Source organism: Rhipicephalus microplus, chromosome X (assembly GCF_043290135.1).
Source record: "Rhipicephalus microplus isolate Deutch F79 chromosome X, USDA_Rmic, whole genome shotgun sequence".
NCBI lineage: Eukaryota > Metazoa > Arthropoda > Arachnida > Ixodida > Ixodidae > Rhipicephalus > Rhipicephalus microplus.
In genome coordinates, this window is record NC_134710.1 from 336,815,497 (window position 1) to 336,833,872 (window position 18,376).

The 18,376-nt window shown below is 43.1% G+C and overlaps 1 protein-coding gene across 2 annotated transcripts in view; it reads left to right on the forward strand.

Moving 5' to 3' along the window:
- Positions 1 to 18,376, forward strand: part of LOC142776302 (cytoskeleton-associated protein 5-A-like) — a 317,071-nt gene that overhangs the window by 141,163 nt on the left and 157,532 nt on the right. Inside the window, exons 2-9 of one of the 2 annotated variants that reach the window (XM_075879719.1) lie at positions 7,998 to 8,073; positions 9,131 to 10,546; positions 12,911 to 13,210; positions 14,901 to 15,128; positions 15,558 to 15,743; positions 16,799 to 16,890; positions 17,471 to 17,528; positions 17,946 to 18,071. In XM_075879719.1, the coding sequence (XP_075735834.1) occupies positions 8,017 to 8,073; positions 9,131 to 10,546; positions 12,911 to 13,210; positions 14,901 to 15,128; positions 15,558 to 15,743; positions 16,799 to 16,890; positions 17,471 to 17,528; positions 17,946 to 18,071 (2,463 nt within the window). In that variant the 5' untranslated portion in view covers positions 7,998 to 8,016. Of the gene's footprint in view, positions 1 to 7,997; positions 8,074 to 9,130; positions 10,547 to 12,910; positions 13,211 to 14,900; positions 15,129 to 15,557; positions 15,744 to 16,798; positions 16,891 to 17,470; positions 17,529 to 17,945; positions 18,072 to 18,376 lie in introns of those variants that run through there. The other variant, XM_075879720.1, reaches the window with a different exon arrangement.

Consider the following 18,376-nt stretch of genomic DNA (forward strand, 5'->3'; position numbering starts at 1 on the left):
TCTTCACCGCGGTTGGTATGTTTTTTTCGCAATCCTAAAGTGTTTTTTTTTCACTATTGAGGTCAGCATGTACAGAGAGTTTCACCAATTGTGCGAGACGTGAAATAAATTTGACATTCACCTTTGTATATAGGTTTGCTCTAGCGGCAGCACTGATGAATTAGTGAATATCTCGAATGAGACATTAGGTAAAAAACAACTGTCTCAAGTCGCGCATGTAAGCGGTAGGCTCAATAGAGAGAATCGTAGCCATTTCTTCGAAGAACTGCCTTGATCATTTTCAAATTTGGCCTCTGAGAATTTCAGCAATCTGGCCTATAACACTGTCAAAACATAAAACAAAGAGCGCAGTCGCGAAAGGTCACCATCTTCCTCGCCATCCAAATAGCTATAAGTACTCTACTCCTGCAACGGTCAAGGGATTGATGCACGAAAGTGACACCTTATGCTGCTACATCGAGGAAAATACAAAGCACCACCTCAACTTCTCATACGCCAAGTTAGGCGTTTGGCGGTGCACACTAAATTCATTGATAGCGGCGAGCCTGGAAGCTTTGGTGCAGTGCACAGGATGAGGTAAGAGTACTGTTGAAGTAAAGTGCCCATCAACACTGGTCACTCAAGGGCTTCATGTAGTATACACTAAAGCTTACTTTTGCCTTGAATATGCCAATGAGAATCTGCAGTTAAAACAGACTCACAGCTATTGTTACCAAATCCAAACGCAAATATCTGTAATTGGAGCTGAATACTGCAATTTTGTTGTTCGGTCGCCTCCATTTTCGCACATCGAGAGAATACCTCGAGACATCGGTCTTTTTGAAGGTGTGCTGCCACAGGCTAAGACGTTTTTTAGCCATGTGATTTTTCCAGAGCTTTCCGTAGAGCGTTTTTTCAAGAAAGGAAACTGTGGACACTTCAAACAGAACTGATGCAGAAGCCTTCTGCTGCTGTGGAGGCCCTGAAGCATGCATGATGCTAGGATGTGATGGGGGCAAATACAGATATAAAAGGTTTCACTACAGCTCCCTAGGAATCAAGCGTGCTCCAAAGCTGAACACCTGGTTGTGTTCTGATTGTGCTACTCAGAAGAGTCGCAGAGAATGTTTCCAGCAGATGTCAAAATACCAGTTGTTTGAAAGAAATAACGTTATGCATTTCGCTTAACAAATAAATAACCTTTGAGAAGCCTACCAACATATTGATGGTGACTTGTACCCACAGATGTCTTCCTCTTTATTTATGCATCAGTATAGCACGAGGCAAAGCCTTCCTGCGTATCACTCAGATATGGTAATTGTAATACATTCCGCAACATTTCGGTGCGAACAAGTACAAAATTAGTCGCACAGGAAAGAAAATGCGTAGCCTCAACAACATGCAATGTATCTGCCATAGGTTTCTGCTGAAAAGCAATCACTTACGTTTACTTGGCAGGCTTACATTTACTTGGCACCAACAAAAACATGATATAATAGAATGTCTAATTAAAATTTTTGCATGCAGCAAGTATTTTTAAAAGAACATTGGGGTGAGTTAGTGATTGCATTTGCAGCTACTAAAGATCATCGCTTTGGTTCATTGGCACTACAGATAGGCAGAAATTTGCAAGCGCGAAGCACACAATAAAAATCTTGTCCAATGCAGTATATTTGTCACCTGAATTGCTTGTGACAAATTCTATTGGCTGAACAGCTTTCATGATATTGAACTTGTTTCGAACTACACCGAAGACCCTATCCGCGTGTATACGCACGGTGACAAGCTTGCGGGTGCTGGCAAATTCAAGTGCCGAGAGTTCAATTTTGCCTTTTGTGAAAGCCGGGATGCGAGAGTGGAACCATACAGGCCCACAGTGTCTGTGATCTCAAAGCCCCTGTCTGGGAGCACGACGTCCTCATGTGCAAGTTTTCAAGTAGGCCACATTGCTGCGGGATGTTTTTGTCACTCGATTTTCCACCCACCCTTCTGGAAGGAATGCTATTGCGTTTTGGGCACTAATAAAACTTAGAAATTTATTATTGTTACTCGCTTCATATTGGGACGATGTCTCGCTCCTTGTCAGAAAAGATGATGGCCGTTCAGTCGTAATATCAAAACAGTCTATCACGACAGCCAGCTTATTCCAAAAGAGTCTACAAATGCCTGTGGCATTGTCCTCTGAAGTTTGCTTCTCTCTGGCCATACTTTTATAAACTTAAGTCTCCAAACTTCCCCATGCAGCAATCTTTCCAGGATTCTGCTTGCTGTGAAGTGTGAGATCCCAAACAACAATGTCAGACAAAATTGTTGCTGCCTTGGGGAAGCCAAAAAACTACAGGCCTGCGCGGAAGGCACAGCACAGTTACAGCGAAAGGTAGAAGAGCGGTCATTCAGGTCCTTTTCAAAACACTCATTGGGTAACTGCTCCAAAATGCACACTTGTTGGGTACCAACTACGGCATTAATGATAATTTCTGGGTAGTAGGCCGGTATTCGCTATGCTATTTTTCGTCATTCTTCTGAAAAGCGTGGTATCCGCTAAACACTTGCAAGGAATTTTGTGCCAATTGTTCATGCAGTGGCTGACGACGAGGAATAATGGTTGAAGTGGATATGTGCCACAGTTAATAGGGGGAAGAAAACAAGCTTTTGTAATGGGTTGGAGCATTGAACGACCCACTCCTTCAATATTGGCATTGTGTGACAAGTGGTTGTTCTTTTGCTCTTCTAAAACACTTTATTACTCATATCCACGCGATTCTTTTCCTGACATCAAAGCTGCCTAAGGCAAGTTTGCGAACAAGTCCCAAGCACTGGCATGGCTCAGTGGCAGAATACTGGGCTGGCGCGCAGTGGACCAAGGTTCGAGCCCTACTGTGTCCTTAGGAGCAGGTTTTTTTTTTTACTTCATGCTATAGTGGTTACGGACACAGGCGGCGGCAGTAGTGGACAACTATACGGCTCCACACGTGACCCGAGTTGTGATCTTATGAAAACAGCTTTCGCTGTAAAATGCAAGGCAGCAACTATTAGCTTCCTTACGGAAGGCAACGCTACTATTTGAAACATTGGCTCCAACAACATTCGCTCCCTGTTCAAGGATTGTACATTTCCGTGTGCTCAGATTTGTGTGCTTGTTAAGAACCCCAGGTGGTTGAAATTTTTGGAGTTCTCCACTACGATATCTCTCATAATTATAAGGGGTTTTGGGACGTTAAACGCCATATATCAATCAATCGAGGATCGTACATCTCTTCAAGCCTCAATTTTCCACTGAACTTGTGCGTTTTCGAGGGGGGTTAGCAAATATAGTAACGTTCATTCAAGTGTTCGAAGGGATAGAATATTTGTAGGGCCTAATTTGCACCAGTCTCACATAGGCTATAGAGTGTAAAATGACACGCATGCAATGGCACAGCCAGAAATATTATTTTTGCAAGGGAAACCACTTGACTCCTATGGTAACGACGTGGGCTAAGTGAGCGCATTCACCCATCGCATTGCATCAAGCATCCCTGTTATAGACAAATTCCATAACACTGATCTCAACACATCTCAACACTGATCCCAGTTTCAAATGCGTGGTCGCACTCTACTGGCACTCAGTCAGCCTCACTGGTAGCCCGAAACGGTTTCAACTGGACCTTGTTGGTGAATCATCTGATGGGTTGTGATGCGCACAAAGGATGGGACACAGAAGAAACACAGGTAGACAGACAAAGCGCCACTAACAACAGTTTATTGAGGCGAAATGTGACCTTTTTTATAGCAACCGCTAACACTCATTTCACATTAAGAAGCCAAGCAAACATGAAACTAACATATATGTGTCTTACTAGTGAGATATGCAATTTATTGGGCCGATAAAGAGACGGATGGCACAATTAGGCATTTATCTTTGAGAGATGAGACATTGTGAGCTTCAATATTTAGGCGTCTAATTTCACTTTTGTTCTTTGCAATTACAGTAAAAAGTGTGGTTGCAAACTTGAATTTCAACGTTCCACTGTATGTTACAGATCCCCCCCCCCCCCGCTCTTAGCGCCGCCGTGAGTACGGATTCGTAACTAGTTACTTCGCTCATAGTGGAGCAAGCTATCGACATGCTTCGAGTAATCTTGTATATCTATAATACATGCATCAGTGGCGGGCCTGCGTGACATTTCGATAAAAGCGATAATTCAAATAAATCGACTTCGTTGTAACAAGGATTTACTGTGTCATACAACTCGCACGGTACTCCGAAACATTAAAAACAACAGACACGAAACACAACACGAGCATCAATGCAATCTCATGCATTAACTATCCAAGCACACTTATGGACTAGAATGTTCGTCAAATGAATTCAGTCCAGAATTCTTGGAACAAAGCTTGAATGCTTCTCTTCCAGGAAACACTTGCTCAAAGTCGAGCACCGGTAGTCCTCCTGCTGTGTCCAAGGTATCTCTTCCTGAAAACTCTCGCGTCGTCAACTGACCGCACTTCAATAACAAAACTTGCTCACCGGCATCCTATCGGCCACTCACGTGTATCCACTGCAGGGCACGCCTTCAACCACTGGCGGAATCATACACTTCATCTCCTGTTGCAACTCCCTCCGCTACTTGCTTATATTCACGAGCCGTTGGGTTTCTGAAACTTCTAGGCATACCGCACAGCCAAGGCTGTGGAAAGAGTGGGACCTTACTCGTAATTTCCCCGCCCCGTGACGCAACCTGAGAGTGACTCACTAACTCCTTCTTTCTCGATATTTGAGTTTGCTCGGCATTCCATCCGTGACTTGGTCGGCGTGGCAGCGGCTCTTTCAAGGAAGAGAGGGAGGTGCTCGCAAGGTGTCTTTTTACGCTTGTTTGTTTATTGCGCCGGCTTCTGTCATGTCTGACTAGCGCCTGCTTATTCCCGTAGGTGATGAAAATCAGAGGCGGGGGCTTTCTTGAACACTCATTTGTGGCAATCACATGATTAAAATACTAAATCATTTGATAGCGATGCTTCGACCTAAGCTAAAATTATCTGCAGCCACCAGTCTAAGCAAACCACAAATAAAAATATTTGATATGTGGGTTTAACGTCCCAAAACTGATTGTGAGAGACGCCGTAGTGGAGGGCTCTGAAGATTTCGACCACCTGGGGTTGTTCAACGTGCAGCCAAATCTGAGCACATGGGCCTACAGCATTTTCACCTCCATCGAAAACGCAGCCACCGCAGCCGGGATTCGATCTCGCGACCTGCAGGTCAGCACCATAGCCACTAGACCACCGTGGCGAGGTAAAAATGAAAAAAAAAATAGGTGCCTTAAATATTTTCGAGAGCCCGTTAACTTCTTACACGAAATGCGACCCCCCTGGATCAATTTTTTGTGTGTGCGCTAATTTAAATTTTCCAGGCAAATATACTGCAGAACGAAATTGTGTAAATTTTGGGGGGGTGACCACAAAGAGACAAAAATTATTTCTGTTGTTATATACTCAGTGGCCCAGCCAGTTTGTCATTTGGAGCAAATTTGGAGCAGGAAAAAGTGCTTTGCAGCGGAATAAGATTGAAGCATGAGGAGCTGTTTTTTGGAGCATACTTGGAGCAGACAACACAATCATTTGGAGCAGAATATGTCTAAATTTCCAATTAACACCCTTCATGCACATGCTGGAAATGCTGCTGCAATGTAAACAAGGAGACGAAGCCGACGTCCACGTTTTAATCAAGGTCTTAGCACAAAAGAGTTTCGCACTCTGGCTCCACTGCACTGCACGAGATGTGAACTGAAGTGAAGCATTCATAACAAAGCAAACATGCAACAATGGTTTCTGCGAATGACAGGAGTCATAATGTCATTTTAAAAAAAGTCCTGACTGAAAAACAAGCTGTCAGCAATTAAAGGAGACTAAGAAAGCTTGTTGCAACCTAAAATACACTGTCTGAAGTTACCTGCAAACGTAGTGCATCAGTAATCGTCACAATTCACTATGAATGATGCTCCATCATGTTAAATAATTTTTTGAGGCATCAGCACCAAGAACATGTTCCTTCAACTTTTAAGAAATTCGAATGGAGCACTTACTATTCTTGGTCTTCCAAATAATTAGCAATAGTCCTAAAGAAATAAGACTGGTACAAAGTAAACCACCATGAAAATGACAGGGTCGGTGGTAAATCTAAGAATGAAGAAGAGAAAGCCTCTTCTTCAAGGCAGCCTTGAAGAAGAAAAGTCTGCTAGTCAAAACGTTGGCTTCTGCGGTGACACCCCGTTTTCACGAATTTTTTCCCCCTAATATGCCATCGAGGTGCATACGAGTCCCCATGCTACTCACACGGTTAGGAAATAACCATGGCTTTGCATGAACAGGCCAGATGACAGAGGACAACCGATTGGTTCGGTGGGTGAACCGGGTTTTTTTTGGGTGGGGGGTGGGAATGAGAGTTTTTCTTTCAATTCTTTTCGCTTACTCGGTAATGAATCTGCCTGACCGCGCTCTTTCTGGGCCCAAGGGACGACAACGAAATGAATTATATCAAAATTACTAGCACACACAAGACACTCATTCTTTTAGCATTTGTCTTGAGCGTTTAAATAAGCAGTCACGAGTGAATGAAACCACGGCATTGTTTAAGAACCTCATTATATGATTTGACTGGTTTGGCCAGTGAGCGACTCTTCCGACAATCTCGCCGCGCGTATGTTGACCTTGATGACCGCCGCAACAGCGCGCCCATTTGTTCTGTTAATTGTCATCTGCTCTCGTTTCGTCCGAGGCATCACCTGTTTTATCCACTGCCATGCGGAGAAGGGATCCCTTCCGCCGCTCTTCCTGAACGACGGTTTGAAAGTAAACAAGTCGCTTGGTGACATTTGAACGGAACGGAACGAGTCTGTTCCGCACCGATTTACCATAATACTAGGGAGTTTTAGTGCTGGGTGCGCATTCTCTTGGGGCGTTGCGGGCTTGGGGTGCGCGGCGTTGCGTGCCAGTGTGTGCATTCCTATATAGATGTATTTCTATATATTGCTTATTGTGACATTGCTGGTATATGCCACAAAACTTGTGATGCCTTAAGTAGTGTATTTGGTTATACACTTGCAAAAACTTGTCTACCTCTCGTGGTAACCTGCAAGGAAATGCTATGCTATGCATGTTCTTAAGCCAGAGAGGATGCTTTAGGAACATTCTTATACTGCTTGAACCTAATCTTTAGACAAACGTATGTTATTCTCGGCTAGTAGATTGTTTAGGGAACTCTTCTGTTTTCTTTTGACTGAATAGGAATTGGATGTTCTTTCAGGCATTGCGTACATTAAAAATTGAAAAATGTGTCATCTTACTTGAAACCGACGGTTTATAATGACATTGTATTTAGTGGGAACGTTTCTTGCTGCACCAGCTTTTACTGAGAATTTCTTATTGGAATAGCCACATCTTTACACGTAGTGGTTATGCAAAAGCCAATTTTTTTATCGGAACTGGCCTTCAGAATCATTAAACAAGCTTTGAAAAAATCTTTCGTGTTAGTGAATCTACCATAAATATGGTGTTTCCAATTGTGATGCAGTGATGGACTGCTTTCTGGTAATATCTGCATGCATAAAAGAAATATATTGTGCAATGTACTGATTTATGCAAATTTACTTTTCAACTTGCTCTCTTGTAGGAGTGGTCAAGAGTGCCTAGTAAACAAAGCCTTTTAACCTATAATGCTTTGAATGAAGAATACCCTTTACAGTACCATGCATTTTTCGTGCGCTTTATTCGCGTTTATTGGAATGGGTTGCGAAGATGCATGCAGTCAAGCAAGTTCACGCCGATTTGTATCAAAGGGATGAATTGTTTTCATACTCCCGACACTTTCAGCCTGAAATGCTTTTGTACCCTACTACTGGTGGTGCTAATTTTAGGCAGTTTTCATAGAAAACAAAACTCTTTATTTTTTAGCCTTATGTTCCATTGCTGTCTGGGCTTCTGTACAATCACAGTTGTTGCTAATATTTACTTTCATGGCTTTGCTGCTTTTATTTCAGACAGTTCTAAATTGAAAACATGGCTGATGACACTGAATATTTGAAGCTGTCTGTGGAGGACCGTTGTCAGCATAAGGTATTACTACTGTTCACTTCATTCACTACTCTTGGCTGACAAAACAAGACTCTACTAATAAGAAATATAGAAAGACAGGGCATTGTGCTTTTATACCAATTCTGTTTTGTTCGTATTCCTGGCACTGTGATCAAACTGTGAAAACTGTTTTCTGTGTTGACATCGATCTCAGCATTGGTAACTGTGATGCTAGTTTATAAGATAGGCATGCATAGTACTTCTAATAACTTGGGCATTGCACCGAAATAACAATGTGTGAACAAAGCTTTTTTGAATTCAATGTCAAATCAAGCATTAGTCGCATATTGACAGCTTTTTTTCAAGTTGTGTTGCTGACAGCATTGCACAAGACTGGAACACTGTACACTAACTACTGCCCACCAGTGGCATAGTATTCAACGTGATGTCACTACCTCCAAGTAAATTTGACATTAAAATTTTAGATGCTTAGAAACCACCAATGTCTATCAGATTGTTGGCTCCGTATCATGAGACATCCTCGTACTACATCCACAGGGTTATAAAAGCTTTACCTGTGGGTTATATTTTGATAGAAAAGGGATGTAAATTGAAAAAAAATGAATCTTGCTTCACATGAAATAGACATACGATTTTGTATTTGAAAATTTCTGACATCTATACACACGTACAACACATCCTTGATATAAGTAGTAAGTACAGATTGTCTTTTGCATACTTATAGAGAATGTGAAGCCTAACTTCTTTGAGCAAAGTAACATATTCACCAATAACGTGTTTGCTTGCTTCTTCCTGTGTTTGTTTTTAAATGTGGTGGCACTTTTCACTATCAGTGTCTGTGTTATTGCTGAAAATGTGCAATGCTGTATCTGCCTCTTGCATTGTTGGGTTTAATTTTGCTTGATTTGAAGCCACTGTTCGAAAAGCCTGTTATTAACATTGAAGTGTATAGTCTGCCAAGCTATCGCTAAAACAAAGATTTCACATATTGTACAACCCCCAATGTTTCAAAAATACTTCCTTACATGTATTGCTGTTTAGTTCACTTACTACGATTTTTCTTTGTTCTTTCTTTCAGCTGTGGAAAGCTCGTCTTAGTGGGTATGAAGATGCCACCAAGCTTTTCGGTTCCGTCACAGACCCCAAGAGTCCAGAGTTTCAGAAGTTTTTGCCTCTCATAAAGAACTTCGTCACAGATAGCAATGCTGTGTCTCAGGAAAAGGGACTCGCAGCTGTCCTGTCGTTTGTTGAAAATGCCCACCTGGCCAATCGCATATGTGGCGACGTCCTCACCGGGCTCGTCACCAAGTGCATCGCCGCTCCGAAGCAGAAGACACGGGAACTGGCGCAAGAGATCATCTACATGTACGTCGAAATTGAGACGCAAGATGTGGTTGTGGAGGAACTTGTCAAGGCACTGGATAGCAAGAACCCGAAAATAGTGGCGGCATGCGTGGCAACACTGCGAGAGTGCTTGCGTCTGTACGGTGCTCGCGTTGTAGCCGTAAAGCCTCTCTTCAAAGCACTTCCGAAACTCCTCGAGGACAGGGACAAGACAGTGCGTGAAAAAAGCAAGCTGCTGACTGTCGAGATCTATCGATGGATTAGAGATGCCCTGAAACCAATGCTGCAATCTCTGAAGCCCATTCAGGTGTCCGAGCTTGAAGCAGAGTTTGCCAACGTGGAGAAAGGCACTGCTACTGCCGAGCGTTACATCCGTTCGGAGCAGGCACGAAGGGCACAGGCAGCTGAGACTGGCACCAATGGCGTGGATTGTGTCGAAGAGGTAGAGGAGTGCGGTGGTGATGGGGGTGCCACTGTTGACGCGTACGAACTGCTAGAAGCTGTCGACATTCTCTCCAAGCTGCCCAAGGACTTCTACGAGCAGTGCGAGGCGAAGAAGTGGCAAGAGCGAAAAGAGGCGCTAGAGAAGCTCCTTGAGCTCGTGAGCAATCCTAAGCTCGAACCTGGTGACTATGACGATCTCGTCAAGGCACTGAAGAGGATTGTGGCCAAGGACAGTAACGTAATTGTAGTGGCGCTCGCAGCCAAATGCTTGGCAGGGCTGGCAGCTGGTCTGAGGCAGAAGTTTCACCCATATGCGAATTTGTGCATTTCGGCGTACTTAGAAAAGTTCAAGGAGAAGAAGCAGAACGTGGTGACTGCTCTGAGGGAGGCTCTGGACAATGCATTCCAGGCCACAAACTTGGAAGCAATCCTGGAGAATGTGACGGGGGCCCTGAGCAACAAGAATCCACAGATAAAGGCGGAGACGACCCTGTTCTTAGCACGTGTCTTCTCGAAATCTACGCCGGCCTTGTTGAACAAGAAGCTGCTGAAAGCATTAGTGACGTCGTTGCTCAAGACTCTGACTGACTCTGACCCAGCTGTGAGGGAAGGTGCAAGCATGGCCTTGGGGACAGCGATGAAAGTGGTCGGCGAAAGGGTGATAGCACCTTTTCTTGGTGACCTGGACAATCCCAAGATGGAAAAGGTAAGCTTAATATATTCGATAACTTTCTGTTCATTTCACAGGCACAAGGGGGGCATCCAACTGTACATACGAGGCCTGCTTTGTGCACGGCTGATACAGGGTAGGGTTGTGTAGCTGAAGTTAGGGATGCATGCAGCCACTCGCTCTAGGGGGAGGGTGCCTGAAGTAACATTAAAAAAGGAAGAGGGGGGCGTGGTCATGACTTTGTTAGCAGAAAAACCATTTCAGCAGAAAAACCATTTCATAGCTTAAATACTGTTTATGTGTGCCCCCAGTGGCTTCACTCATTTCTCCTAATTGCTGATAGGAGGTGGAGTACAAGCACTGAAGTGGGGGGGGGGGGCTGACACAAGCTTTGGGGGGGATCGCTCCTACTGCCCCCCCCCCCCTTTGGATCCGCCACTGGCTGAAGTGCTACAGTTGTTCCTGACTAGCCAGCCTTTCTCCCTCTCTCCATTTGTATTGTTTTCTGATAACTAATATTTTTCATGCCACGAGAACAAATCAGTGTTAACAAACAACTTGGATGACAAGGAACTTTATTACTTGGGAGGTATAGTCTGTACTTGAAGTCTGGATTGGTGTGGTAGAAGGCTTTTAAGGGTTATTGCTTTATTAGATGTCGCCTAACTAAACTGATAGTGACATCAACGGAGCCATGGAGAAAATTATTCATATAGTTTTTCAGCAGTGGTGTGGTGATTTATAGAAAAGGAAGTAAAGTGGAAGAAAAAACACCTCGCTGCTGGTTAACCTAGGCTTTAATTAGCAAAGCACACTTTTCCCCCCTTTGTTTTTAATGTATGTTTGCTATGTTTACCTCATTTCGTCCTTAGTTTTATTTGTTTCCTATTTATTTTATTACCTTGTTCTGGGTCAGATATAAGATTCAGATATACGTCGGCTCTCATCGGGTGTGCTCAATGTTTCTTTTACTTAATCTCCGCTATCTTGTATCGTTTTTTCATAATTCATAATCCACCCAGCTTTCCACCGTATTGCTTAAGGAAGAACATGGATACCTCGGTAAGCCATCGCAAGATTTTCATGTGAAGCAATTTGCTTGGGATTTGGCTAAGAAATTTCTCATATAGCAAACAATTCATGCAGTTCCTGGTCTCTTTAGTTACAACTATATGTGTAGGCCCCACCACAGTACAGCAAAACTGTAAACGGGTGTTAAGCATAAGTACAGTAAAACCTCCATAATTCAAACTCGGTTATTTTAAAGTCGTGCCTAATTTGAAGTATTTCCGCGCGCCCGTATTTTACAGTGGAAGTTTAAGCAGATAGTTTGAAGCGGCGGTCAGCATAAGTTGGGTTAAGTCAAAAACTTCGGCTGCAGTGTGCCAATTCTTTCTGATCCTGATTCCAGCGCAAGTCCGCAGAAACGACAGCCCTTAAGAGCCATTAGGCAATCTAGTTTAGCAATGCTAATGAGTGACAGCTGAACCACCTCAGCCTTGCTACTTCCAGCACAAAAAATATAATTAAAAATAAAATACGGTCTTGTAATCGACTTAAATGTGTGCCCACGGATAAAAAAGATTGGCTTCACTGCAATACAGTAAAGATGCACGGGCAGCAAGTTTTATGCTTTTTGCAACGTCGGCACGTCATGATTTACCTATTCTTTCTGGGAATTCAAAGAAATTAATAAAAGTGAGTCTGGTGGCATTCGCGATATATGCGACTCTCCGATTGGTGGTTGCTGGAGCGATTTGTGCACTTGATCTGCTAGCTGTGTTCTCGCCTACAATGCCTACTTTGATAACTCTGTTTGCAAGCTTCAAAGATGACGTTTCTGAGCCAGAACACTTAGCGAATTTTGTCACTGTTTATTATTAAGTTCTTTATTTTACGTGCTAACGCACGGAGGAGCAGGCGACATGCTGTCCGCATGTCACTGTTCTGTTATAGTGAAGAAGTCTTTTTTTTTTCAGTTGATCACCCCCTTTTTTATTATTATTTTTTTGTGATGGCAGCAGCGAGGCCTGGAATTGCCCTTTGTTTTCGGCAATATTGTGGCCAGGTATTGCTGGAAAACATAACCCTTGGAACCGCAAACTCGCCGACACAGCAAACGACCAGCCCTGATTACTTTGAATAATTTCAAGTCCCTTTCGTCGCACTTTTTGTATGTTCCGTTAATTCAAAAATGTGCTTAATTCAAAGAATTCTCACAGTCCCAGTGACTTTGAATTAACGAGGTTTTACACATGTAGAAGCGAGGAACTGTGATTATCAACATTATTGTGCTAGCTCTTTTTCATGTCCTCGGTCACGTGCCCTAACTCGGCATATCGGCAGCCTGCGAGGTTTGATGTTGAGCTCTGTAACTGAAACATTTCCCTGTCAAAACAGGTAAAAGAGTGCTGTGAGAAAGCAGAAGTGGTTGCTGCACCACCTCAAAAGGCCCGTCGCAAGCCTGCTGCTGCTGCTGCGTCCTCGGGCACGAGTAGCACAGAGTCAAAGCCGGAAGCACAAGCCGCCCCAGAGAGGAAGGCTGCAACTGCAGTGGCCAAACCTCGTGGTGGTGCCCGGGTCGTGAGACCGGGGGCTGCTTCTTCTGCTGCGCCATCGTCTGCCCCTGCAAGAGCCACGCAAAAGGCTAAAGCGCCTGGACCTGCGAAAGCACAGTCGGGCAGCAGTGCTTCTTCCAAGGTTTGTGCCACCCCGGCCTCGGTTATTAACTGGAATGGCAGCTTTGCCATTGAGCTGGAGGTTGCATGTGCGGCACCAGTCGCAACAACCACATCTTCAATGCATTGTGATGCAAGACGACTTGTGTTTATAAACGTTAAAAATCTTGGGCGAGGAAAAAATTAATTCAGAGGTCCTGATTCATGCCTTGTAATAAAGTCTTTGTAATTGCCACATAAAAAAAACCTCGATTAGTTATGGTTTCCAGGTATGTTTTCTTCTCTGCTTTTCCTGTGATGGGGGTCAGTAGCTACACCATTCCTATTGCTTAGCACAAGAATGCTTTTTATTTATTGCTTTTCTAAAACATGACTGCTATGGGCACATTGGCCCACCGCCGCGGTGGTCTAGTGGCTAAGATACTCGGCTGCTGACCCGCAGGTCGCGGGTTCGAATCCCGGCTGCGGCGGCTGCATTTGCGAGGTGGGCGGAAATGTTGTAGGCCCGTGTGCTCTGATTTGGGTGCACGTTAAAGAATCCCAGGCGGTCGAAATTTCCGGATCCCTCCACTACGACGTCTCTCATAATCATATAGTGGTTTTGGGACATTAAACTTCACATATCAATCAATACGGGCACATTGGCATCCCATCATGTGCTGAGTGTATTTTATTTTTCTAAGAGTGTTGCGTTAAAGTGCTCATTATGCAGAAATATCAGTGTCTGCATCTTTGGTATTGAGCAAATAATCAGTATTGTCTTTTGAGAAAACTCGAGATAGATGAAAACAAGTATAATAAAACTGTTTTGTTCAGGTGTGAATCGAACGCAGGTTTTCTGTGTGGCTAGAAGGTGCTCTACCATGGAACCATTGGAGTTTTTGAAATTGCTTCGAAAAAAATTTTTAAAAAATGTTGTGTAGTGGGTGGAGTCCCTCACACACGTAATATACTGTACCTAGTGTACTTTTAGTCTGTCCTCGATTGCGACTGCATTTTCTCCCTTTTTTATTGCATATTTTGTAACGCAACCACCCTGTAACGGCCTTCGGCCAACCGTATTGATAAATAAATAAATAAACAAACAAATAAAAATTTCGCATGGCAGAATCGTACTCGAATCACACCAGGTGTCGAAAAAAAAAAGAGAATTGTAGAACGAGTTGGCGGTTCAAAGCTGCCAATCCCTTACAAAGTGTGCACGGCACCTTTCGGGCGATTAGCTTATTTCGCCTATTTGTAAAAGGAAGAATTGTGGCCTAATGGACACTTGGCAACTGTTCATCCAGCAAACATTCTAGAATGGTTTGAAACAGCCAGTCTTACTGTTGAAGATGAAGCTCAGGCGTTCTCCTAGATTTTTTCTTTTTTCTTTTTTAAGGCAGGGAGTTCGCCTCATTAATGGTGGTGTGATAGTGATGACGATTGAATGGATACTTAGATTAACAGGCTAGTTCGTATCACCTGTTGGCATTCTAAGAACACAGTATTAACTGGGAAGGCCTTCACAAGCTTTTTCATGTGCTGAACACCCCATCTGTGCACAAAGTGAGGGTAAATTTTGTATGCACACGCACACACACATGCACCCTATATCTGCACATCCATCTATTTCAGTGGTGTTGCACTCCTTGACTACTTTTGTTTCGTACCCCTTTTATTCTTACGAAGGTCTCCTTGTTTCACATTCTCTGCTGTTTTTGTCTTTGCAGCCTGTGTTCTCCGAAATGGCTCTGGCAGACGAAGAGGTTCAAGGCCGAGCAGCAGCCTTGTTCCCAGAGGAAACGCTTGCGGCTTTGGGGAGCGCAAACTGGAAAGATCGTTTGTCTGCCGTTGAGAAGATGAAGGAAGTTGTCGAGGCTATGGAAGGAAGCCTGCCTGTTCAAGTCATTGCGAAGACGCTGTGCCGTAAACCTGGACTTCGAGACACAAACTTCCAGGTTTTTCATTTTCTTTAATATTCGTATGAAAGCTTTCTCTTCTATATACACACGAAGCGCATTCTAACAAAATTGCATCTTGCACGAATGTTCGTAATGTTCGAAAATTTGTTATAAAAGTTTATTTCCAACACTATGTATCTATTGCAAGACAATTTTCCTTTATTTTGTTGTAACGGGTATTTATTTTTATCTGTGTTCATTATATTTTAGTTTCGAGTTTGTATAAAGCATCGGTTATATTACCAGGTGTGTTGATGTGTGTGCAGATGTACAACTGTATAACTGTAAGACTAGAGCTGTATAACTTCTTGCAATTATACTGTAACTTCGATTTCCAGATTTTCAGACTCTCGATATAGAGTCTAGGGTTTCGTTGCTGTTTCTACTTCAATCTCTCTGCATGCCAACCTATGCATGTCTGCGCAGGTGCTGAAGCTGAAGCTGGAAACCTTATTGGTGGTACTGGGTGGTGGGCCTGTGTCCCTGTGCGTGGCCGATTGCATGTTGGCAGACTTGGTGGACAAGGTCGGGGACATCAAGAATGGCCAGGGCGCCACATCTGCCCTGACGGCCTTAGCTGAGGCCACCTCCCTAGACCATGTTGGCCAGGAGGTACTGGAGCATGTCTCCTACTCGCATTCATTTGATTCTTGCGCTTTAGAAATTCACAATTCATGTGGACGTCGTAGTTTACATCCATTTGTGGCATTTGGCACCTTCTGGGCCAAATTGCTATTCAACAAAATTGCTATTCACCGAATTCACCTTTAGTCAAAAATTTATGCACAAGCCTACTTTATTCACTAAATAAGGTGCTCCGACTTTTCTTTTTTTCTAGCATTAACTTTCTCGGTCAGTGTTTGCAGTTCAAACTTGGCAATGTGATGTTCACTTTTTCCACATTTTAAAATTTAAAGAAAAGATTGTGAACTTCACTGGCTCTTCCCTGGTTCTTAGTGCGACAGGTTAACCAAAAACAATAGCTGCGCATTCTGGTATTCATCGACGCATGCTCAAGGCAAGCATTGCAATGCACTTGGGAAATTAATCTACACATGCTCATTGTAATGAAACATGTAAGCTAGGCAATGTACCTTGGTGTGATATATATATTGATTTCATTTAATTTTTGCCTTTCATAAAAACCGTGATTGCCAACAGTGTTTTTTAAGAGTAAAATGCCACAAAATTCTTCAAATAATAGGGCAGTATGAAGAGATATAGTGTTGGTCATGAAAAAAAAAGCTTTGTAGTTTTTAACATGAGAGCCCTTGACAAAAGTTTACTCCTTCATCCTACCCCCACAATGTCTTCCTTACAGCTGGCCTATACCTTGTGAAGAGCCGAAACTGGGTCAACCTACACAGCTATACTCAGCCTAAGCACCTGAGTTGTCAGGTGCTATTACTCGTAGTTTGCTTTACTGTCATGACTAGAATAGTCTCTTGTGCATTTGCTAAGCATAGTAACTGTGTTAACACAGGAAGTAGATTACAAACTCTGCTTTGCTGCAGCATCTTAGGCAAACTGGGTTTTAGCTTGAAGCCCTTTTAGAGCATGTGTTTATTTTAAACTTTTAGTTAAAATATGCTAGATACTGAAGCTTTCAGGTTGCTTTGTGAGTTTCTCTTGTATGTTAGTACCACTTTATTTTTTTCCTTCTCCAGGTTCTCCAGCTTTGTTTTGCCCAGAAGAATCCGAAAAACCAAAGTGAGAGCCTGATGTGGCTGGCCAATGCTATCAAAGAGTTCGGGCTCAAGTAAGTTTTTTCAAAAACTGGGCAACTATGCATTTCAGACACACCGGGTTTTAAGTGTGGAGCACTATAGATGCTCGAGATGTCGTATACTGCCACTGCATTGTGTAACGCAGGCAAAACCACGTATAGCATAGCCATCTGTAACACCAAGAAGTCTTCCTCTTCTTGTTCTTTGGGTGCCGCGATGATGATAATAAGTGTGGAGGAAATCAGGAACCCGGGACGTCGTATGCTGTCACAAGCTGTCACCACTTAGCATAATGCACGCAAACCCGCATTTAAAAAATAAAAGAAAAAGGGGGAAAGCAAGGGATACATAGAAGAAAAGAGGGAGAAGGGAATAGAAAAAAAAAAGAAAAAGTAAATGCAGAAAACTTCAAAGAAGACAGGAAAAAAAGAGGGAAGAAATAAAACCGAAGAAAAGCAAGAAATGCCGCCCAGCTCTGCAAATCCTTCGGGATTTGCACAACTAGTGTGAAATCACCTTAATTTTTTGCCAGAGCAGTCAACGATCTAGTGTTGTTTGAAGCATTGCAATGTACTTCACTTGTCTGATGTTCACATACTTGTTATTTTGCAGGGTTCCAGTGAAACCAGTCATTGAAAGCATAAAAAAAGGTCTGGCTGCTTCGAACCCTGTGAGTATGAGCCAGAGCTTTTTTTTGTGCTGTACAGTGCGACTGTTCACCACTGTTGTTGCGTAAATGTTGCATTTTGCGTGTGAGGACTTGTCTGAGGAAAGTGCAAAGAGGGTGCAAATGACGGATGGTGAGACAGCAAAGCCAGGTGTTTCCGCAGTGCAGGGCTTGCGATTACCACCATGGCTGTGGAAGCTTCCTATTGCTTTTGTGTGAAGGTTTCTCTGCGCATTCACTAGCGACTGTTGGGTATTGTGAACAGAAGTGGCTCCATCCTTGTAAACTGTTTGTTAATGGAGACCTTTTAATTTTACATTTTCTTCTCAGTGTTAATGTAGACGTCCTAGCTGCATTTTGCGATGTCAGACGATCACTTCAGTAATATTCAATGAGTGAATTTGACTCTTGTATGAACAGGCAGTGAGAACAGCGTCCATCACTCTGGCTGGTGTTCTGTACCTCTACATGGGCAAGACGCTGAGGACCTTGTTTGAAGGGGAGAAGGCCGTCCTTGTGCAGCAGCTTGATGCGGAACTTGCAAAGGTTGGTGGCGTCATTATACACCTCATGCATGTTGATGGCGTTTAGCCAGTGTTGTTTTAAGCTCTTATGAAAAGAAAGTGCCATTGCGGAAATTCGCCGATTACCTTTCAAGTATGGATGTGCGAATATATGAAAGTTTTGAATATTCATCAAATATTGCATTTGTGATGTTAGTATTCAATTCGATAATGCATATTCGATAATTTAAAATATTTGAACAATTCAGAATATTCTTCAAATATTCTATCTTCACGAATATTCTGTCACATGTCTCGCTGTGAAGAACTTCAGATTTGGCACATTTC